The sequence below is a fragment of the Hypanus sabinus genome, chromosome 5, assembly GCF_030144855.1.
Source record: "Hypanus sabinus isolate sHypSab1 chromosome 5, sHypSab1.hap1, whole genome shotgun sequence".
NCBI lineage: Eukaryota > Metazoa > Chordata > Chondrichthyes > Myliobatiformes > Dasyatidae > Hypanus > Hypanus sabinus.
This window is the reverse complement of record NC_082710.1, coordinates 168,179,832-168,203,475: the sequence shown is the minus strand read 5'-3', so window position 1 is coordinate 168,203,475 and position 23,644 is coordinate 168,179,832. Positions and strand designations below refer to the sequence as shown.

At 44.6% G+C, this 23,644-nt stretch overlaps 1 protein-coding gene across 1 annotated transcript in view; it reads right to left on the bottom strand.

Annotated features, from left to right (window-relative positions):
- atat1 (alpha tubulin acetyltransferase 1) overlaps positions 1 to 23,644 on the bottom strand; it is a 56,165-nt gene that overhangs the window by 18,451 nt on the left and 14,070 nt on the right. The window contains exons 2-9 of the mRNA XM_059970855.1: positions 21,365 to 21,425; positions 19,800 to 19,891; positions 19,276 to 19,333; positions 13,371 to 13,484; positions 11,795 to 11,896; positions 7,745 to 7,790; positions 3,906 to 3,989; positions 1,687 to 1,897 (exon numbers count right to left, since the gene is read on the bottom strand). Coding sequence (XP_059826838.1) covers positions 1,687 to 1,897; positions 3,906 to 3,989; positions 7,745 to 7,790; positions 11,795 to 11,896; positions 13,371 to 13,484; positions 19,276 to 19,333; positions 19,800 to 19,891; positions 21,365 to 21,425 — 768 coding nt within the window. The remainder of the gene's footprint in view (positions 1 to 1,686; positions 1,898 to 3,905; positions 3,990 to 7,744; positions 7,791 to 11,794; positions 11,897 to 13,370; positions 13,485 to 19,275; positions 19,334 to 19,799; positions 19,892 to 21,364; positions 21,426 to 23,644) is intronic.

Below are 23,644 nucleotides of genomic sequence, written 5' to 3'. Positions count from 1 at the left end.
AAACTTTATTAGAATGTTTTGTATTGTTCTACATCATATAGAACATAGCATTTGAACAGGCCCTCCAGTTCACAATGTACTGAACTTATTAAGGATTAAATGTAGTAATTAAAATTAAAGCTAGTAATTGAGCACTAAATTAAACCCTTCTGTCCTTACAACACACACAAAATGCTGGTGGAACACAGCAGGCCAGGCAGCATCTATAGGGAGAAGCACTGTCGATGTTTTGGGCCGAGACCCTTCGTCAGAACTGTCCTTATCTTCTCTGCAGAGTCCTGTGCCTATCTAGGAGAATGTTAATTTTTTGTTGTATTTGTCTCCACCACTCTAGGCAGTGCATCCCACTCTCTGTGTAAAAGAAAAAAATTGCCCTGCACCTCTCCTTTGAATTTATCTCCTTTCACCTTATATGCATACCCTCTAGTACTTGACATTTCAAACACTGTGGAAGAAAGTTACTGCCTGCCTGCTCTATCTATGCCTGTTATAATCTTATAAACTCCTAGGAAGTCTCCCCTCAGCCTCCACACTCCAGACAAATGAAAACAAGTTTGTCTATCTTCTCACTGTAGCATATACCCTCTAATCCAGGCAGCATCCTGGTAGACCTCCTCTACACCAAAGCTGCCAATCCTTCTTATAGAATTGAAAGCAATTTATGCAGCTTTACTAGACTTTTATAAAGCTGCAACATAACTTCCTGAGTCTTGAACTCAATGCCTTGACTGATAAGGGCCAGAATGGCATGAAACACCGTCTGTACCACCCTACCAACGAGTGAAAACACTATGCAGCAATGGATCTGTCTTCTAGATCAACACTGTTAAAGGTCCTGTCATTAACTATGTACTGTCCCTTTACATTACATATAACATAACAGCACAGCACAAGCTCGGCAGCCCATGATGTTGTGCTGACCTATTAACCCACTCTAAGATCAATTTAACCTCTTCTTCCTACAAGCCAAACAACAGAAAATCTACAAATGCTGGAAATCCAGGCAACACACACACACAATGCTGGAGGAACAGGTCCTGATGAAGGATCTTGGCACAAAATGTTGACTGTACTCTTTTCTATAGGTGCTGTCTAGCCTGCTGAGTTCCTGCAGCACCCAGTGTGCTTTGCTTCCTACAAAGCTGTCTATTTTTCTATCACCCATGCGTCTAAAGAGTTTCTTAAATGCCCTTAATGTATCTGCCACTGCCACCACTCTAGCATGGCATGCCACACCCCAATCACTCTCTGTTTGAAAAAAAACTCTAATATCCCCCCCACCACACTTAAAATTTTGCCCCTTCATATGAGCCATTTCTGCCTGGGGAAAAGTCTCTGGCTATCCACTTGATCTATGCCTCTTTTCATCTGGTACACCTGCATTAAGTCATCTCTCGGACTCCTTCACTCAACTTTTCCTCGTGACACTCTCCACTCCATGCAGCATCCTTGCACCCTTCCACATCCTTCCAACCAAAATTACCTCAATTCCAATATTCTCTATTTCGCCCAAAATGCAGTGCTGACGGGAGTGGTAGATATATGAGAAACATCAGGTAAAACACATTCAAACTCCTTTCCTCTCACGCTTCAGAAGATGCTGACGCGGCGCCAGGCCTGCGTGAAGCTCGCTCCTGCACACAATGGCACCGCAGCAGCCAAATGGATTTCAGTACCGACACTCACCTGGTTCTCCTCCTGTGGGCGGAGGTGTCATCTGCCATCCTCGCGCCGTTCAGCACTTGGGGGTGTACGCCCCTGATGTGGCGCAGAACTTCCTGCTGGCCGGGCTGGGGGCGACCAGCTTGCCGGCGGGAGCTGCAACCCAGGCTATTTGAGCGCGTCAGAGAGGGCGCCTGGTTGAAGGGCCAGGGGAGCTCCTTGTCCTCAGGGAGCCCTGCGGGAGGCAGCAAGACGGCAACGTCAGCAAAGCCACTGATGAACGGTACAGGAGGCGGCACAGTGAGTAACGCAGTGATGCAGAGTTAAGGTGTAAAGTGGAGAGGTAATAGAGTCATAGGGCACTAAAGCACAGAGTAGGCCTTTCAGCCCATCTAGTCCATGCCAAACTGTTAATCTGCCTAGTCCTGGACCTTCTGTCCATGTGCTTATCCAAAGCTGCATCCACAACTTTGACTGGCGCTTGTTCCACATTCTCACCGCTCCGAGTGATGCTGTTCCCCCTCAGATTCCCCTTAAATATTTCACCTTTAACCTATGACCTCTAGTTCTCATCTCACCCAACCTCAGTGGAAAAAGCCTGCCAGTGTTTACCCTTTTCTCCCCTCATCCTCCACCTATTCAACTTGTCCTTATATATAACACTGGCCTTGGCAAGACCCTGGTGATTTTTTTAGGTTATGACAATTTATTGCCCGAGAGGACAGTGAAAGCAGATCCAATCATAATCTTCCTAACACTGGAATGGTACACAGCAACATAAACCAGGGTAGTCCAGAAAGAGATGCTCAAATGGCAATAAGGGAAGAGGTGGAATTAAGGATCAAGAAGGTGGCAGACATTCCTGATGATACTGTTAGCCTTCCAGATGCTACACATGGTGAAGATGGATTGGCAGAAGGAAGCGATGGGCCTGTGTTTTCCTCTGACAGAGCTACCACTCTAACAGCACCAGATGAACGGTGTGCCTCAGTACGGAGATACATTGGTGCCCAGCTTGGCACTCTTGGACTTCCAGTGTGAACATTCACAGCTGCGAGAGGTGTAGCCAGAGAGACAGTTGGCATCATGGTAAAAATGTCTAAAGTGAGAGCACGTGCATTTAAGGTGAGAGAGGACATTCAAAAGGGATGTGTGGGGCAGGTTTTCAGTTTACACAACAGCGAGTGCCTGGAATGTGCTGTCAGGGGTGGGGGTGGAGGCAGGAACAACAGATACTTTTCAAAGGCTCTTAGATGGGCACTCAAACGTGGACCATGTCCAAGCAGAAGGGATTATTTTAATAAGGTGTCATTAGTTCAAGACAACATTGTCGGCCAAAGGACCTATGCCTGGTCCATGTTTGAGCGCCCCTGCATACTTGCTCGTGCTGTGCATTGGGGTGCTGGGAACTTGGCATGATTTTCTGCCCTCCCCACCACCATGCCATGCAACTGGGTATCAAGAACCTAGTGCAAACCCTCCCTTTGGCATGTCCCCCATGACTCTTTTCCAAGTTTTCACAGATCCACCGTCAGTGGCAACAAATTCCACAGATTCGTCACTCTCTGGCTGAAGGAATACCTCCTCATCTCTGTTCTAAAGGAGGTCCTTCGATTCTAAGGCTGTGGCCTCTGGTCCTAGACTCTCCCACTATTGGAAACATCCTTTGCATGCCCAATCTATCTAGGCCTTTCTATATTTGATAGATTTCAATTGGATTCCCCTCATCCTTCCAAACTCCAGCAAGTATAGGTCCAGAGTCATCAAACGCTCCCCATATATTAACCCTTTCATTCCTGGGATCATTCTCGTAAATCTCCTCTGGACCCTCTCCAGTGCTAGCCCCAAGCTGCACTGCATTTCCTTTCTACTGTAACACTATATTCTGCGTTTTGTTGTCCTTTTTACAAGCGCAAGATACTTTTGCACAGTGCAATCTGTCTGGGTGGCGTGCAACACAACAACTTTTTGATGTGTCTACACGTGACAATAATAACCCAGCGAATGGTGCCAGAGGTTCAAGCACAAAGAGGCCTCCCCGCTCCACATCTGAGGCAATGTCCAAGCTCCAACCAGGCGAACAGCACCAGGAGCGACAGACACAACTCCCCCTGGTGCAAGTCTTGTTCTTGCACCTGCCACCAACTTATTCTTTGGGTTAGCACAGGGTTTTACGGCACGATGAGGGGAGGGGCTGCTCACGCTTTGGTGAGGGGGGAGGCCACATCTTCAAACTTACTTACCCTCCCGCACCGTAATGGAGTAAGGTTTAATATCTTGTTCCACCTTCTTCGGGGCACTTCTGTGAATCAGCCTTGTCCCACGCACTACCATAGAGGAAAGAGAATGATTGACGATGGTACATAGCACAGTGAATTCAAAGACAAAAGCCTTACCCTTCATTATCGCGGCTGTGATCTGCCTACGTGATCGCGGCCAAGGCCTACCCACCTCCAACTTTGACTTTCAGTCCCCGGAGTTCAGGGGGTTGTACAGAGAACATGCTCAGGCAGGGACATGCTCTTATTCTCTTGGGTGGGGTTGGCACACAGAGCCACAGCAATGGGGAGTCTCCCCACATGCCTCTGCATAATAGCATCGATGGAGCAGGAACACATCTGTCCTTAAAGCCTGTTGGATAGTGGAGCCTCATTGAAGCACAGCAGGCAAACAAGTCACTGGAGTGGTGCTGGGACCCATAAACTTCTGACCTGAGAGGTGGACACCACCTGGTCTGTCTCACAAGACCACAAAACAGAGAAGCAGAATTAGGCCATTCGACCATGACGGATTTAGTTTCCCCCTCAACTCCATTCACCTGCCCTTTTCTAATAACCACACATTAAGTATCTACCAACCTCTGCTTTAAATATACCCAATGATTTGGTTTCCACAATGAATTCCACACACTCACCACCTCCTGGCTAAACAAATTTCTTCGTCTCTGGTCTAAGGGGGTGTCCTTATATTCTGAAGCTGTGCCTCTGGTCCTAGACTCCCCCATGATTGGAAATATCCTCTCCATATCGATTCTACCCAGAGCCTTTCAATATTCGATAGGTTTCAATGAAATCCCCACTCATTCTTCAAAACTCTAGTGAGTACAGTCCCAGACCCATCAAACGCTGAAGTGGTACAGGTAACAAAGCCAATATTAACAACTCAGTCAGTCCATTAACACGCTACCACGGCAGGAAGATGCCTATTCCGCTCTGTCATTCAGTATGAGAATGGATCGCTTCAACCTTACCATAATCCCAACAGAGCTTCACTACAATTAATATGTTTTTGTTAACCAGTAGTGGAGAAGCTTGGATTTGGACCATGGATAAACAATATCTTATTGAATTTGTTTTAAGGGCTAAACAGTTATGTGTGCATCTTGGCCGAAAGGGGTTGTTGCAAACACAACCCAATCATTCCATGACCCAACATGCTTGCTCTGTGATACACTGGCCTGCTGTTTTTGCCATACCATTTGGCCTGTGCCAAAAATTATGTCCCCATTGGGTCTCTTCTCACTCGACCTCCTCTGACCCTGCCCCTGTTCCTTCACCCCATATGCTGGTCCAGTGTGCCTTAATGTGAAATCTGCCTGAACCGCGCCCCATGGTAGGAAGGTCAGCATCCTTAAACCCAAACCAAAGCAGCAATTACTAATATGGTCAAACACACCAGAGATTTTACAGGTAATGGAAATCTTGAGCGACACACAGAAGGAATCCAGCAAGTCAGGCAGCATCTATGGGGGTTGGGGGGGGGGGAGACAAACAATTGCCATTTTAGGCTAAGACCATTCATTGGGACTGGAAAGGGAGGGGGCAGAAACCAGAATAAGGAGGGGTGGGGACGGGGAGGAGAACAACCTCCAGCAGGTGATAGGCAAGACCAGGTGAGAGGAAAGGTGGTGGGTGGGTGGGGGAGGGATGGAGTGAGAAGCCAGGAGGTGATAGGTTGAAGAGGTAAAGGCTGAAGAAGAAATTTGATAGGAGAGTGGACCATGGGAGAAAGGAAAGGTGGGGGGGGGGGGGTGGAAATCAGATAGAGACAATGTGCAGAGAATGGTGTAACGGTGGGGGGGGGGGGGAAAGGAATAACTACTGGAAGTTGTTCTGTCCATTTAGATTCAGTCTTGTACACCTGTTTGACCTATCCCCTCCCAGCTTCTCACAGCATACTCCCCTTCCTCACCCATCACCTGTCAGATCACCTGTCAGATTATACTCTTCCACTCCCCCCACCTTCATACTCTGCCCCTTCCTTTCCAGTACTGATGAAGGGCACTGCCTGAAACACGACTGTTTACTCCCCTCCATAGATGCTGCCTGACCTGCAGAGTTCTCCCTGCATTTTGTGTGTGTTGATGAGTCAAAATCAATTTCAGAGCAGCAGACCACTATGATATTAGTGGGCCACATTCACCAGGACAAGGTATGTTTTACATAGAAGTTTTTAGAAATGGGAATATTTACGGTGGTGTCAGGGCTGTCAGTCCTTGGGCCTTCTCCCCACTTTATTCATAAAATTTAGTTATGCCTTTATTCAGTGCACCAAGCACATTATGCTTACTCACAATATTTACAATGTCCGAGGCCACTTTACTGCATACACCCATACACCTGCTTGTTAATGCAAATATCTAATCAGCCAATCAGTTAGAATCAACTCAATAAATAAAAGCATGCGACATGATTAAGAGGTTCATTTGTTGTTTAGACCAAATATCAGAAAGGGGAAGAAATGTGATATAACTGACTTTGACCATAGGATGGTTGTTGGTGCCAGATGGGGTGGTTTGAGTATCTCAGACACCTGCAATTTTCACTCACAACGGTCTCTAGAGTTTACAGAGAATGGTGCAAAAAACAGAAACTATCCAGTGAACGGCAGTTCTGCAGGCAAAACCACCTTGTTAATGAGAGAGGAGAATGGCTAGACTGGGTCAAGCTGACAGGACGGTGACAGTAACTCAAATAACCACGTGTTACTACAGCGGTGTGCAGAAGAGCATCTCTGAAAGCACAAGATGTCAAGCTCTGAAGTGGATGGACTACAGCAGCCGCAGACTACAAACACACACTCAGTATAAGAGGTACCTCAGAAAGCGGACAATAAGTGTGTATTCTCAGAAAAAATCAATAATGGGGTAAAAATCGGACCCTGACATCACATCAGATATGAACCCAGTAAACTTAAAAAGAGGGTGAACAGAAGTTTGAAATGTAATGATTGAAATGGTGTCTGGAGTGAGAAAGACAAATTGCTTAGGGAAGGAAAGGAGGAAAATTGAATAAAAAGTTTGAAAAAGGTAAAGAATGAAAAGACTGGAGGAACCTTTCACAACTTTAGGATGTCCTGAAGCAGTCTTCAGCCAGTAATACTTGTGAAGCGTGGTCTTAGCCACAGAAAAGACAGCAGCCATTTTGCACAGAGGAAGCAGCTACAGATCTGACAGGTGAACCAGCAGTTATCTGTGATGTAACTGTGGGATAGGCAGGGACCCTTGCTGGTGCTCAAGGTCACATCTCACTGAAAGGAGAGTGACTCAGTAATTAGCGTGCTGCCAGCGGCCCCCAGTCCAATCCTGACCTCTGCTGTGGAGTTTCCCTGTGACCGCCTGGATTTCCTTCGACTGCTCTGGTTTCCCCCCAGATCCCAAAGATGTCCAGTTAGTTAATTGGCCACTGTAAATTGCCCCAAGCTGGAAAACTGGGGAGGAGCTGATAGGCATACAAGAGAGAAATAAATGCAGGAGTCCACATTCAGAGATTGGGTTTACTCTGTGAGCTAGTTATGGGCTAATGACTTCCTTGTGTGCATTAAGGTTGGATTACACACTCAAATCTCTGCAGTGGGAATTGAACCCACAATCTTCAGTGGCAGTCTTCAGTACTAAGCGACAGTCCTAAGCGACAGTACCAATGGACAGTCCTTTTCTCTACTCTGAAGCAGAACTGAGGCCTGGTCAGCTGTGTCCTGTCTTGTCCATTCCTACACCTTGCCCTTTATATAACATGGCACTGACCTGTAAGCAAAGCCCAGCTTTAAGTACCACCCTTTATATGCAGTAATTGGAACTTACTCGGTCTGTCCCGGAAGAAACTATCAAACACCACAAAGTTGTTAACCTGAAACAGGAAAGAGATAGAGAAAGGACCCTGTTAGTTATCCTTTGAGGACGAATAGGATTTGGCTGTTGGCCCCACCACTCTTGTTTAAATTGGCAAAACAGGACTGCACAGAAACAAGCACACCAAGGCACAGAGGGAATCATGGAAGGTCTGGGTGGATCTGGAGGAGCATCTTAAAGATAGGTGGAGATGCATTGAAGAGGGAGCCCAATAGGGATTCCAGAGTTTAAGCTTCATATACAAAAGTTCAAAGCACATGTATGTCACTACAAACTATCCTGAGATACATTTTATTGCAGGCATTCACAGTAAATAGAAAGAAACACAATAGAATCAATGAAAAACTTCACATGACAGAGATGGACAGACAAACACCAGTGTGTAAAAGACATCAAACTGTGCAAGTATGAAAATAATTTTTTTTAAAAAGCAATAAATGATTGAGTTCAGTTTCAAATTTGAAAAGGAAAAGCTGTATCGATATTTCAGTGGAACAAAGGAGATTGCAGTGGTATGAGAGAGGAACTGGCCCAAGTCAACTGGAAAAGTAAGCTAGATGGAGGGATGGTAGAGCAGAATTGGATGAAATTCCTACAAGAAATAAGGAAAGTGCAGGAAAAATTCCAAGAAAAAAGAAAATCATGAATGGAAAAATGGCACAAGTGTGGCTAACGAGAGAGGTTAAGGCAAAATAAAAGCAAAAGAGACGGCGTACAAGGAAGCAAAAATTAGTGGGAAAACTGAGGACTGGACGACTTTTAAAAACTTACAGAAGGAAACTAAGAAAGTCATTAGGAAAGAAAAGACGAGGTTATGAAAGGAAGTTGGCAACTAACATAAAAAAGGATACTCGGAGTTTTTTTTAAATATATGAAGAGTAAAAGTGACACGGGTAGATGGAGGACTGATTGAAAATGATGTTGGAGATATTATATTGGGTAACAAAGAGATGGCAGAGGAACTAAATGAGTATTTTGCATCAGTCTTCACAGTGGAAGACATTAGCAAAGACATACCAGAGGTCTCAGGGAATAGAATTAGGATTACTGGAGAAAAAGTGCTTGGGAAGCTAAATGGACTAAGGATAGATAAGTCTCCCAGACCGGATGAAGTACACCCACGGGTTCTGAAGGAGGTGGCTTTCAAGATTGTGGAGGCATTGGAAATGATCTTCCAGGAATCAATAGACTCTGGCATGGTTCCAGAGGACTGGAAGGTCACAAATGTAGTTCTGCTGTTTAAGAAAGGAGGGAGGCAGCAAAAAGAAAATTATAGACCTATTAGTTTGACATCGGTAGTTGGAAAGTTATTGGAGTCAATCCTCAAGGATGAGGTTATGAAATACCTTGAGATGCACGACAAGATAGGCCCAAGCCAGCATAGTTTCATGAAGGGAAGATCCTGCCTCACCAACCTATTGGAATTTTTTGAGGTAATCTCAAATAAGATTGACAAGGGAGAGGCCGTAGATGTTGTGTATTTGGATTTTCAAAAGGCCTTCGATAAGGTGACGCTTAAGAGGCTGCTTAATAAGATGAGAGCCCATGGAATTACAGGAAAGATACTGGAATGGGTGGAGCATTGGCTGATAGGCAGAAAGCAAAGGGTGGGAATAAAGAGATCCTATTCTGGTTGGTTGCCAGTTACTAGTGGTGTTCCGCAGGGGTTGGTGTTGGGGCCGCTTCTTTCTACACTGTATATCGATGAATTAAATGGTTTTGTGGCTAAGTTTGCAGATGACACCAAGATAGGTGGAGGAGCAGGAAGTGTTGAAGAAACAGAAAGATTGCAGAGAGACTTGGTCTGTTTAGGAGAGTGGGAAAAGAAATGACAGATGAGATATAATGTTGAGAAATGTATGGTTGTACATTTTGGAAGAAGAAATAATCATGCAGATTATTATTTAGATGGGGAGAAAATTCAAAAATTGGAAGTGCAAAGACTTTGGTAGTGCTATATTGGCATTCATTTCAAGAGGAATAGTGCATAAGAGTAAGGTGTTGATGAGGCTCTATGGGGCACTGGTGAGACCTCATTTGGAATACTGTATGCAGTTTTGGGCCCCCTATCTTAGAAGGGATGTACTGATGTTGGACAGAGTTCGAAGAAGATTTACAAGGATGATTCCTGGAATGCAGGGGCTAACATATGAGGAGCATTTGTCGGATCTTGGACTGTATTCATTAGAGTACAGAAAAATGACAGGGGATCTCATAGAAACATTTTAAATGTTGAAAGGGTTGGACAGAGTAGATGTAGAAAGGCTGTTTCCCTTGGTGGGTGAGTCCAGGACAAGAGGCCACAGTCTTAGAATTAGAGGGTACCCATTTAAAACAGAGCTAAGGAGAATTTTTTTTTAGCCAGGGGTCATGGATTTATGGAATTCATTGCCACATGCAGCTGTGGAGGCCTGATCATTGAGGGCGTTCAAGGAGGAGATTGATAGGTATCTAATTAGTCAGGGTATCAAGGGATATGGGGAAAAAGCCGGAAATTGGAACTAGATGGGAGAATAGTTTAGCTCATAGTGGAGTGGCGGAGCAGAATCGATGGGCCGAATGGCCTAATTCTGCTCCTTTGTCTTGTGATCTTGTGAAATATTGAGACACGCTAATGGTGGAGTTTTGGGAATTGGGAGCCAGAATTAGTGATGTGCAGACATTGGATTGAAAGGATGGAGGGACTCAATAGATTAGGAAGAGAATGAGAAATTATTTTTAAAGAAATGTGGACTGAGAACCAGGGTGGAGCCCTGGTGATACCACACCTGGAATAGTGCTCTCTCTACCAGTGGAAAGGTATACTTGAGAAAGAGTGAAAGTATATCAGGATATACCTTCAACCCACATGTTGACTGGGAAAATCAAATTAGGACTACAAACCTAGAGGCTAAGTTCCTGGAAGTTGGGTTTTAGGTCTAATACAAAGTAACAAGAATGGGTTCATTAACAACTTGCTGTGAAGAGGGGCTCAAGAAAGAGGTGACCATAAAACATTAGAAATCTATATTAAGTTTGAAAGCAATGCAGCTCAATCTGTAGTAGGATTTTAATGAGAGGCAGGCTGGCTGGTATAGACTGGGAAAATATGTGAAAGGGCAAAATGGGGGACAGGTATTGGCTGGCCTTTAATACAAATAGTCATTGTTTAGACCATAAGACATAGGAACAAAATTAAACCATTCTGCACATCAGGTCTGTTCAGCCATTCCATCATCATCCCTCTCAACCCCACTCTCCTGCTTCCTCCCTGTAACCTCACTAATCAAGAACCTATCAACCTCCATTTTAAATATACCCAATGACTTTGAGCCCACAGCCGTCTGTGGCAATGAATTTCACCCTCTGGCTAAAGAAATTCCTCCTCATCTCAGCTGTAAAGGGATGTCCTTCAATTCTGCAGCTCTGCTCTCTGGTACCAGACTCCCCCACTATTGGAAACATATAATTAATAGACATTGTAATAAATATACATTTCTTTAAAGGCACAACAAGAAGAGGCAACATTAAAACGCAAGGAAAATGCTTTTAAGTTGTAGTAAGACTGAAGATTGGGAGTGGTTTGGGGTCTGACAAAGGGTGACCAAGATATGGAAAACAGAACAAAAGTGAATTCATTAAGTGTCAGAATCACTACAGGCACGCAGAAAGGGAAAGATCAATGAGAACAAAAGTGGGTTACTGGTAGACAGAGACAGGAGAATTTATATTAGATTCATAGTATTGCACAACACAGGAAAGGTCCATGACTATTTTTTTGTCCATCTGCACTAATGGAATTGTCTGCCATTAGGTACATAGACTTCTATGCCTCGCCCTTTCAGACGCCGGCCGAAGGTAAGGAGAGCAACTCTGGATAGGTGAAGCGACCTATCTGGACTTTCTCAACAGCCCCACTGTAGCCCATGGAGGTTTGTTTCTGATGTAAGGATCTACAGCCCTACTTACAGGAACGAATATACAACCATCAGCCTCAAATTACAAAATTCCAGCTTTGCTTACCTGAGGAATCGTGGCTGACAGGCCATAGTGCTTCCTGAGAAAGCTGAGGAACTTGCTGGAGGGACGATCGATGGCCAGATGATAAGGTTTTACACCTTCGTACTGCGGTAAACATGAAAACAAATCATATTTTTATCTTCAAAGATCTGCACAAACCCATAACTCTTCAAGATCTTCGCACTCCTCCAATCCTACAGGTTTTCACTGCTCCGTTCTGCTAAGATCTGAAGCCCAATGTGCCCCTGCTCCTAATTCTCCATCTCTACTGCCCTCTCAACTCAACAGAGACTCCGACCTATGTCTGTGAATGTGCCTGGAGGTCTCATCAATTCAGAAAGAAAGCTTTTAAAAAAAACCCAGCAAATTTCAATTTTGAGAAAGGATCTAGTGCTTTATGTTCTTTGCAGCCATTCGGAACTGTTGTAATCCAGTACAGAAATGCTGACAATTCCTTCCACCCCCAGCACAGATGCTGCTCAACCTGCTGAATCCCTCCAGCAGATTGCTCGTTGCTTCAATAATTCTCAAACTATTTCCTCCCAGATGACCAGCTTTAACTAACTGGTTCACCCACGACTCCCAATTATAATATCTCCAGACTGCAGACTGGGGTTACTTTGGAAGACCCCTTCTTTTTAAAACTTCCCAGAGCCTATCTAAAGGTTTGAGCTGCACCTTGCAAACCACTGATCTAGTGTAAGCAGTGGTGAATTACTGAAATCACAGAAATAAAAATACATTTATGAAAACAATCTAATTCTGGTTGAGAAATAAAGATCAGGCAGAATCCCCAGCATGGGTAGCATTATGCTATTACAGCACCAGCGAACTGAGTTCAATTCCCGCTTCTGCCTGTACATTTTCCCCTTAGCACGTGGATTTCCACCATGTGCAGCGATTTCCTACCACATTCCAAAGACATACGAGTTGGTAGCTTATTTGGTCACATGGGTGTAACTGCGCTGCGGGGGCTCATTAGGCCAAAAGAGACTTCTCCAAAATAAATAAATAAATAGCCCCTGTGCTCTTTTTTTTAAGAAATAGTGGCAGCTGGTTCTTTAACATGCTGAAAGAAGTTGGAGAGACATGGTTTTCTATCTCATCTGAAACTGCTCCTCTTTTCCTCTCTCTCAATAGGGCCCTCAACATTGCACTGGGAATGGCACCAAAAGCTGAGTGGAAGGGACTGCAAGATATCAGGGAGGTAGCTAGTATAAAAAGACTGATGGAACAGTTTCTGCTGTCCTAGGATTGTAACGAATGGCAAATTGTAATCTAGCTATATTGACAATCTCTCAAAAGAAATCCTTTATAAACAAAAACAACAGAGGAGGCTACTGAGCTGGGTTCATTCAAGCTGTATCAAACATCAACCCAGCTGCTCTCAGAGACAGAAAAGATTCTGCTGAAAATCTAGAGCAGCATGTACTAAATGCTGGAGGAACTCAGCAGGTCAGACAGCTTCTATGAGTGAAATAAACAGTTGACGTTTTGGGTCAAGACCCTTCACAACTCAATTGATTTCAAACAGTCTGTACTCCCTCTCTGACAGGTAAAGCTCATGTTTGCACTCTACCTGAATCATGTAGTCAAAAAGCTCTTTCCCATAACCATGCCGCTGCAGTGAGACATGTACATAGAAGTCCAGCACGCACAGGGGCTCCATTTCATTGTGCGCACCTTGCCCATCCTAGAAACAAAGAGAAACGTGTGGAGTTATTGAGCAGATAAACAGCTGCAGGTATATACAAGGCAGGGGTCATGGTTTTTCAGAGAGAGACTCAGAGTAAATCAGAATGGAAACATGTATGGCCCTTCAGCCCAACTTATCCATGCTGACCATGGTGCCCACCAAGTCAGTTCCATTTGACCAGGCTTGGCCCATATCCCCTCTAAACCTTTCCTATTCATGTCCTCACCCAAAGATCTTTTAAACATTGTTATTGTACCTGTCTCAACCACTTGCTCTGTTGTGGTTGGAGCTACAAACAGGCCTAACCACATACAGATTGGGATTCCTTCCCTCAAAGGCATTAGTAATCAATCCAGTTGTTGTTTTTTTTTAAATGACCACCTGGTTGTTTTGTTTGATTTGAAACTAGAGAACAGATAACAATGATCCAGTGAAAACTAGCAACACAGGTTTAGTTCAAGCGGACTAGAATATAAATAAGATGTACTGCCAAGGCCGTGTGTTGGTACGTGCCCCTAGTGGGCAAGGCATCAGACTAGTAACCTGAAGTTCACTGGTTCGAGCCTCAGCTGAGGCAGCGTGTTTGTGTTGTTACGAAGGTGAAGCAACTCTGAGGGGCCGAAGGGTACAAAGTTGCCCCCTCCTTCTTGAGAATCACAAGATCGCTATTATTTCGGGTCTGAGACCCAGGAAATGTGAGAGATACACATCATGAGAGAGAGAGAGAGATGCAGAATACACAAGGTTTGGAATGTCTCCTGACATAAGTGGAATGGAACCACTGACTACTGCTATTGTCTCTTGGAGAAGGAATTGTGTATTGAGTACTGTACTCTTCATTGAAACCCCTCAGGGGACAACCAGAGTGGTCTGGTTGAGAGATTGCATCATCCCAACCTGATTGACATCTGAGTCTCCGTGAGTAAGGATAAAAGAGGGGTCTGGGGACACACCAGGAGAAACGCTAGAAATCCCGTGACAGCGTTTTATAGCGAAAGCCAGTGGGGGCTCGTGTGCGTCCTCCCTTGCCTGGATGGCGGGCTCACCACGGAAGAACGGTTTAGCTAATGGGGAGGTCACAATTGAACGGCCACAACAACGAGACACCTGACGGATCGAAATCATAAAGGAAGGTTGGAAAAACCCGTAGCAGTAAATGTTTCCATTATCTTTCTCTCTCTCTCTCTCCAACAATTGCAACACAGCGACAACCAAAAAAAAAGGCAGCTTGTGTGAACTGCAGTGAACTTTATATTTCCATCGGACAATAAATTATCCCCTAGACAACGATAGAGCTCATTTCTTATTGATTATTATTATACCCACACTTTTAGGTTTAGTATTGATGTCGTATATTATCTGTATATTTGCATTGATATTATTTTTGTGTATTTTTACTAATAAATACTGTTAAAAATAGTATCATCAGACTTCAACGGACGCCTCTATCTTTGCTGGTAAGTCACCCAGTTACGGGGTTCGTAACAGTGTCCTTGAGTAAAGCACTTAACAACACATTGCTCTGTGACGTCACCGGTGCCAGGCTGCTTGGGTCCTAGTGCCCTTCCCTTGGACAACATCGGTGGCGTGGAGAGGGGAAGGCCTGCAGCTTGGGCAACTGCCGGTCTCCCATACAACCCTGTCCAGGCCTGTGCCCTGGAAACTCCAGGCGCAGATCCATGGTCTCTCGAGATCAACGGATGCCACCACCACTGCCAAGGCCTTAGAAGGTGTTGGTCCGACCATAGTTGGAGTATTATGACCATATCAAAGGAAGGATGTACTAGCCCTGGACAGGATCTAGAGGGGGTTCACAATAAATTATGACAGGAATGAAAGGCTTAGCATATCAGGAGCATTTCATATTTCTCATCTTGGACTCAGTGGAGTTCAGACAGACAGGGGGTGGAGGGGAAATTTCATTGAAACCTACCTGATAAGAAAACATCTGGATAAAGTGGACATGGAGAGGATGATTCTATTAGTAACAGAGTCTAATATCCAAGGGCATGACCTCAGAATAAAGGAATGTCCTTTCAGAACTAAATTAGGAGGAATTTCTTCAGCGGGGGGATCTTGTTGCCATGGAGGGTTGAGGAGGTTAAGTCACTGGGTGTAAGGGAGTAAGGCAGGGATTGATAGGTTCTTGATTGGTAAGGTGGTGAAGGTGGGAGAATGGGAGTGAGAACAAAAATCAACCAGTGACTGAATGGTGGAGCAGATTCCAGAGGCCAAATGGCTTAATTCTGTTCTAATTCTTGTGTAAGAGAGGCTGGTCTAACACGTTTCCACAACTCTCTGTGGCCACAGTTCCATACCAAGCTGTTATACATACAGATGGGATATTTTCAATGAGATGAACCTGCTAGCGAGGAGATGAACTTCAGCTCTCTTCATCTTCCTGCTGCTCCTGGCCAGCTAATCACCTTTCATTAATATCAGCTGAGATCTAATTCTGCAGCCATTCATGGCCAATGCTCCATAATGGCCCCTGGGAGGCAAAACCCTGAACTTTCCCAGCCACCTAAAACTCCTCCAACCTCACTCAACCCATTTATTCCCTCATCATCTCCCCTTCCGCTTCGATTCCATAACCCTCGTTGCTTCCACTTAACACCTCTGCAGCTATCTGCACCCTTCATTACTGTGCTTGACACGCAAGGGTCCAAACTTGGAGCACACTCAATGGGCTGAATGGCCTAATTCTGCTCCAGTGTCTTATGGTCAAACTCTCTGCCTCAGCTCCTTTGTGATACCTTAAATCTGCCATTAGTAGGTCATCAAGAATTGCAGCGGAATTTCAATCAGATGTGCAAGAGGGACGAGGAACGGCAAATGGAGCTCAATTCAGATTAGTGTAAGGTGCTACATTCTGCAAAATTAGGTAGACAGGGTGAAGGCAAAGTGTGGCTCATGGGCTTTCATCAATCAGGCCATCGAGATACAATGAAAAGCTTTTGCTTGTATGCATTCAGACAGATTATTCCATGCACAGATACATCAGGGCAATACAAAAGGAAAATTAAGGAAATACAACTAAAAGAATTAAAGGTATGGAGAAAGTGCAGAGCACAGAACGAGTACAAGAACCATGACATGGTAGATCGAGAGTTCATCATTATCGGCTGTTCAAGGAAAATGAACAACAGCGGATGACAGAAATCCGAGATAAAATCAGAAAATGCTGGGAAGAAAAAGTTAGGAAGCATCAGTGGAGAGAAACCAAGCTGACATTTCATATGAAGATATAAACTCCGTTATGATCTTCACAGATGCTGTCTCAACTGCTGGGTCTATGCAAGTTTTCAGTGTTTTGTTTCGATGATAGCTGGTGCGTTGGGAGCAGGGGCTTTTGTAGTGTATAAAGAAGCATATTTCCTATGGTGGGGGTATCCAGAACTAGAGGGCACAGCCGCAAAATTGAGGGGCGACCCTTTAGAACAGAGGTAGGGAGGAATTCTTTTAGCCAGAGAGTAGTGAATCTGTTGAATGCTCTGCTGTGGACTATGGTGGAGGCCAAGTCTGTGCATATATTTAAGGCAGAAATTGATCAGTCAGGGCATCAAAGGATATGGAGAGAAGGCAGGTGTACGGGGTCGAGTGGGATCCAGGATGAGCCATGATGGAATGGCGGAACAGACTCGATGGGCTGAATGGCCTAATCCTCCTACTATGTATTATGGTCTAAGGAATGAGAAAATACACAGAAGGGAATATTAGAGCTGAGTGCAGGTGAGTCCTCCAACACCTTGTAACAGCTTCAGTATCAGTATACAACAGATCAGTTAACGATCCTTTCTATTCTGGTCTTGCAAGGCAACATATAACTGGAGTGCCACAGTAGAATAGTGGTTAGTGCAATGCTATTAACAAACAAAACAAACAAATACTTTATTGTCACCAAACAATTGATACCAGAGCGTACAATCACCACAGTGATATTTGTTCCTGCGCTTCGCGCTCCTTGAAGTACAAATCGAAGTAAATATAATAAAAATTTAAATTATAAATCATAATTAGAAAATAGAAAAGGGAAAGTACGGTAGTGCAAGTCAGGTCTGGATATTTGGAAGGTACGGCCCTGATCCGGGTCAGGATCTGTTCAGCAGTCTTATCACAGTTGGAAAGAAGCTGTTCCCAAATCTGGCCGTATGAATCTTCATGCTCCTGAACCTTCTCCCGGAGGGAAGTGGGACAAAAAGTGTGTTTGCTGGGTGGGACTTATCCTTGATTATCCTGTCAGCACTGCTCTGACAGCGTGTGGTGTCAAGTGAGTTGAAGGATGGAAGATTGGTTTGTGTGATGTGCTGGGCTAGGTTCATGATCTGCTGTAGCTTCTTCCGGTCTTGGACAGGAGAACTTCCATACCAGGTTGTGATGCACCCTAGAAGAATGCTTTCTACAGTGCACCTATAAAAATTAGTGAGGGTTTTCGGAGACATGCCAAATTTCTTCAGCTTTCTCAGTAAGTAAAGGCACTGGTGGGCCTTCTTGGCAGTGGACTCTGCTTGGTTAGACCAAGTCAGGTCATTTGTGATAGTCACCCTGAGGAACTTAAAGCTTTTGACCTGTTCCACCACCGATGCAGATGGGGTCGTGCGGTCCGCTACTTCTTCTGAAGTCAACAACCAATTCCTTCGTCTTTGCTGATGTTGAGGGATAGGTTATTGTCTTCGCACCATGACGCCAGGTTCTTAATTTCCTCTCTGTACTCATACTCATCATTCCCCAAGGTGCGGTCTGACATCAGCAAACTTATATATTGAGTTTGATGGAAACTTGGCTACACAATCATGGGTGTACAGTGAGTACAGCAGGGGGCTGAGTACACAGCCTTGTGGGGCACCGGTGCTCAGAGTGATTGTAGAGGAGAGCTTGTCCCCTATCTTTACAGTCTGGGTCCTGTCTGTGAGGAAGTTGAAGATTGAAGATCCAGCTGCAGATCTGAGTGCTAAGACCCAGGTTCCAGAGTTTAGGAATCAGTTTATTTGGAATGATGGTATTAAAGGCAGAGCTGTAGTCAATGAAAAGGAGCCTTACATATGCGTCTTTATTCTCCAGGTGTTCTAAGGAGGAACGTAGTGCCAGAGTGATTTCATCTGCCTTTGACTATTGCTCCGGTAGGCGAATTGCAAAGTGTCGAGGTTGACCGATAGATTATGGTTGATGTGTGCCATAACCAATCGCTCAAAGCACTTCATAGCAATTGATGTTAGAGCCACAGGTCGGTAGTCATTCAGGCATTCCATCTTGATTTTCTTCGGCACCGGGATTATCATTGCCTTTTTAAAACACGAGGGGACCTTAGACTGAAGCAGGGAGCAGTTGAAGATGTCAGCAAACACTCCAGCTAGCTCGCTTGCCTCTTGGCGCCCTTAATGGCTTTCCGGAGTTCACGCCTGGATTTCATTTAGCGACTGGTATCTCCGGACCTAAAAGCCACAGCTCTAGCCTTCAAAAGGGACTGGACCTCATAATTCATCCAAGGCTTCCGGTTATTACAGCACTCCCTGTAAGTAAGTTTGTACGTTCCTTCTCGTGTACGCACAGCTTTCCCCCGTTTCCTCCCACAGTCCAAAGGTATAACAGTTAATAGGGTAAATGGTCATTTTAAATTGCCCAGTGATTAGCTTAGGGTTAAATAGGTGAGTTGCTGGGCGGCACGCCAGAAGGTCTGGAAGAGCCTGTTGTGCACTCTATCTTTAAATAAATATGGAGATCACACACCACCAAAGCTTTGGGAGTTTGGCTTTTAAAGGAAAATCAAGAAAACTAACACACAACTCACCAGAACAAAGAGTTTTTTGTTTCCGACTTTCAGGAAACCAATAGCAGCTCCCTTCCCACTGTGGAGAGAGTGAACCATCAGTTAACAGTCAGAGACTGACATGTACAACATACCTCATGCTTAAAGAAATTAACCTAAATGTCCCAAGATGCTGCATCATGTTAAACTTCGACCTGAAGTATTGACAATGTCTTTCCTCCCACTGATCTGCCTGACTTGTTGAGTTCCTCCAGCAGATTGTTCACTGCTTCAGAATCTTATAGGGAAGGTGGCGATGGGAGCCACTTGGGGAGAAGTTATGCTCGTAAGGTAACTGGATGACAGAACTGCCTCAGAGTGAGGAGGTAGGCAGGGGGACAATAAAAATCTAATTTGTCCAGGAATTAGTTGGGTTCCTAAATCCCAAATGTTACCCACCTCAACCCACTACACACTGGATTCATTGTGAGGAAGCTGCTGAAATCAAAACTTCTCCTACTTGGACAGCTGCGTGGGGACAAGAAGCCACTAGGCTTCGCACTTACTGGTTAGCGACGGTGTCCTTCAGGATGTAGAGACGATGCCGGTTCATCTGCATCCGCGAGGCGTTGGTGATGGGTGCGGACAGCTGCTGGGCCTGCAACAGAACAAGACCGTGAAAAAGACAGGGCCACTCCAGTGTGTAAGCAACTAGTCACGGGCCACAGGAGCACGGGGAACGATCAGGATTGTAGAATCCTACTCCACTCTCAATCCTCAGGCAGGGTTTCTCTATGCCCTCTAGGTTTAGACTCCCGAATCCTGGGAAATAGTGACCATCTACCTTGTCTACACCCCTTATGAAATTATAAACCTCCTTACAGTAACCCATTTACTCCTTACACTTCAGGAGTATAAAGTCACAGCCTATCCAGACTCTCCTTGTAACTCAAGCTCTGCAATTCTGGTAACATCCCCGTGAATCTTATCTGCACCATAGCCAGCTTAATACATCCTTCCTATAGCTGGACAGCCAGTACTGCACAGAAAGCCTCTACAACTTGTACATAGACTGCTTCCCTTGGAGATGCAGAGCGGAGATTTGATGCATGTGTATGAAGTGATAAGGGGTCTGGATACAGTAGGGACAGGGAACAGCAGACACACTTGGTGGAAGGGCTTGAGAACTACAGATCATGGGTATAAAAGGAAAAAGAATTGACAGTGGGATGAATAAATACTTTTTATGCTACACAGCCATCAGACTCTTGAACCAGCAAGGGTAACCAATGCAACACAACCCTAAACTGATTCTACAATCTGCAGACTCACTCTCAATGACTTCTTGGAACTCGTTCTCAGTACTTTTTTATTTACTTGCAAGATTTGGTTTCTTTTGCAAGTTGGTTATTTGTCAATCTTTGTTTATGTACAGTTTTTCAAAAATTCTACTGTATTTCTTTATTTTCCTGTAAAAGCCTGGAACATACAGTACTTTGACAATAAGCTTGACTTTGAGCACATGGTTCGAATCTGGAGTGCACTGCTGAAGGACAGGAGAGTGACGCAGCTAACAGAGCTGCGACCCTACACTCCAGGGGTGATCTGGCTTGAATCCTGACCTTTCTGTATGGAGTGTGTATGTTCTCCCTGTGACCGCATGGACTTCCCCTGGACACCCGAGTATCCTCCCATGTGCCAAGGACGTGTGGGTCAGTAGATTAATTAGCCCACTGTAAATTGCCTCTAATGTGTAGGTGGGTGGTAGAATCCAGGGGAGAGCTGATAAAAATAAGGGGAGAATAACACAGGCTAAATCTAAATGGGTGCTTGAGAGCTGGTACAGTCGGTGGGCCAGAGGATCTGCATCTAGCCTGTAAGACAATGTGTAGGCAGGTTCCTTAGTGGGCTTCAAAGAGGAATCAGATATGATGCAAACATTTTTATAAGGAAAGGAAGAAAAGTCAAAGTTACAACATTGCTCTGGTACAGGGTTGGGGGGTGGGGAGCATGATGGTCTCCTCTGCTGTAACGGTTCTTAAATTCTGATTGCTTTATAACAGTATGGGTAGAGGTTATATCCTCTGAAATGAAAATGATAGAACAGCCAGCAACTCACGGCCAATTTTACCTTGGCTGAAGCCTCCCCCATCTTGTCCAACACCACAGCAAGCTGGTTCTCAAGAGTGGCCCTGTGGAGACAGAAGAGTGTATCACCATCATTCTTGGAGCAGTGACGTGAGATCAGCTTCCATACGGAGTGGATATCAAAGGCAACATGAGGGTGCAGAGGTTTTCAATAAAGGCACGAAGGATGAGAATTTTGTAGTTATTGGCAGTACTTCTGGAGAGCTTTCGCCAAAAGTCCTTGAGATGTTGTTATACACCTCTTTGAACTGCCGAGGTAATTGTGGTTAAAGTTGAATACACAGGAATGGAAGAATCTGCAGAGTAGTCGGTACATCCCTCCCCACTACCTACAGGAGGCGCTGCTTCAAGACGCAACATCCATCATCAACGGTACCCACCAGCTGGGCCATGCCATCTTCTCACAGCCACCACTGGGCACGAGGCATAGAAGCCTGAAATTTCACACCACCACCACATTCAATTACCACTCAACTGGTAAAACCCGAATCACTACAGTTTAGTAACACTACAACCACTTTGCACTAAAATAGACTTCTGTTGTATTTTGTTCTAATTATGTTCTTGTAAAAGTCAAGCATAGTTTATGTTTAACTTATGTTTTTCTTGTAAATGCTGATAACATGATGCTATGTTATAGACCATAAAACATAGGAGAAGAATTAGGCCACTCAACCTCTTGATTCTGCTCCACCATTCAATCACGGCTGATTTGTTAATCCCTCTCAAACCCATTCTCCTGCCTTCTCCAATAACCTTCGACACCCTGACTAATCAAAAACTTATCAAACTCCACTTTAAATATGCCCAGTGACTTGGACCCCACAGCTGCCTGTAACAATGAATTCCAGATTCCCTACCCTCTGGCTAAAGAAATTCCTCCTCATCTCTTTTCTAAATGAATGTCCCTCTATTCTGAGGCTGCACCCCTCGTAGCCTCATCCACTATAGGAAACATCATCTCCACATCCACTCGATACAGACCTTTCAATATTCAATCAATTTCAGTGAGATCCCCCTCATTCCTCTACACTCCAGAGCAATCAAACGCCCCTCGTACGTTAACCCTTCCGCAAGAATGATTCCAGGAATGAAACTCCTCCGGACCCTCTCCAATGCCAGCACATCTTTTCTTAGATAAGGGGCCCAAAAGTGATCAAATACACAAAGTGCAGTCCATATTGGGACTGCTTCTTCTCATGTTATATGTCAATGATTTGGATGAATGAATTCATTGCTTTGTGACCAAATTTATAGACAGGTGGAGGGGCAGGTAGTGTTGAGGAAGCAGGGAACATGTAGCAGGATTTAGACAGATTGGGAGAATTGGCAAGGAAGTGACAGATGGAAAACATAGTGTAGGGAAGTTTATGGTCATTGCCTTTGGTAGAAGGAATAAAGGCATGGACTATATATTAAAAGGGGAGGATTTTTTTTTAAATCAGAGGTCTAAAGGTCCTTGTGCAGGATTCACAAAAGGTTAACTTGCAAGTTGAGTCAGTGGTAAAGAATGCAAAAACAATTTTAACATTCATTTCAAATGGATTAGAATATACGAGCAAGAATGTAATGCTGAGGCTTTATAAGGCACTGATCAGATTGCAGGATTGTGAGCAGTCTTGGGCCCCTTATGTAACACAAGATGTGCTGGCATTGGAGCGGGTACAGAGGAGGGTCACGAGAATGATTCCAGGACAGTAAGTGTTAATGTCTGAGGATTGTTTGATAGCTTTGGGCCTATGATCACTGGAGTTTAGAAGAAATGGGGGTAGTTTCATGGAAATCTATCAAACATAAAAAGGCCTAGAGAGAGTGGATGTGGAGAGGATATTTCTTATGGTAGGAGAATCTAGGACCAGAGGGTACAGCATCAGAACAGAAATGAGAAAGCATTTCTTTAGCCATGGGGTGGTGAATCTGTAGAATTCCTTGCCATGGACAGCTGTGGAGTCCAAGTTATTGAGTATAGTTAATGTAGTGGCTGATAGGTTCTTAGTTAGTCAGGGCGTCAAAGGCTACAGGGGATGGGGAAGGTGGGAGAATGGGGTTCAGAGGGATAATAAATCAACCATGATGGAATGGTGGAGCAGACTTGATGGGCCGAACAGCCTAATTCTTCTCTTAGTGTTTTATGGTCCAGAACAAGTCTCAGGGTCTCCAGGCCTCTAGTCTCCAGACTTCCCATCGATCCCTGAACTAGCTGATGACAGGACCCCAAACTCCAAGATATGTCACCAAAGACTCCAGCAAATTTCTACAGATT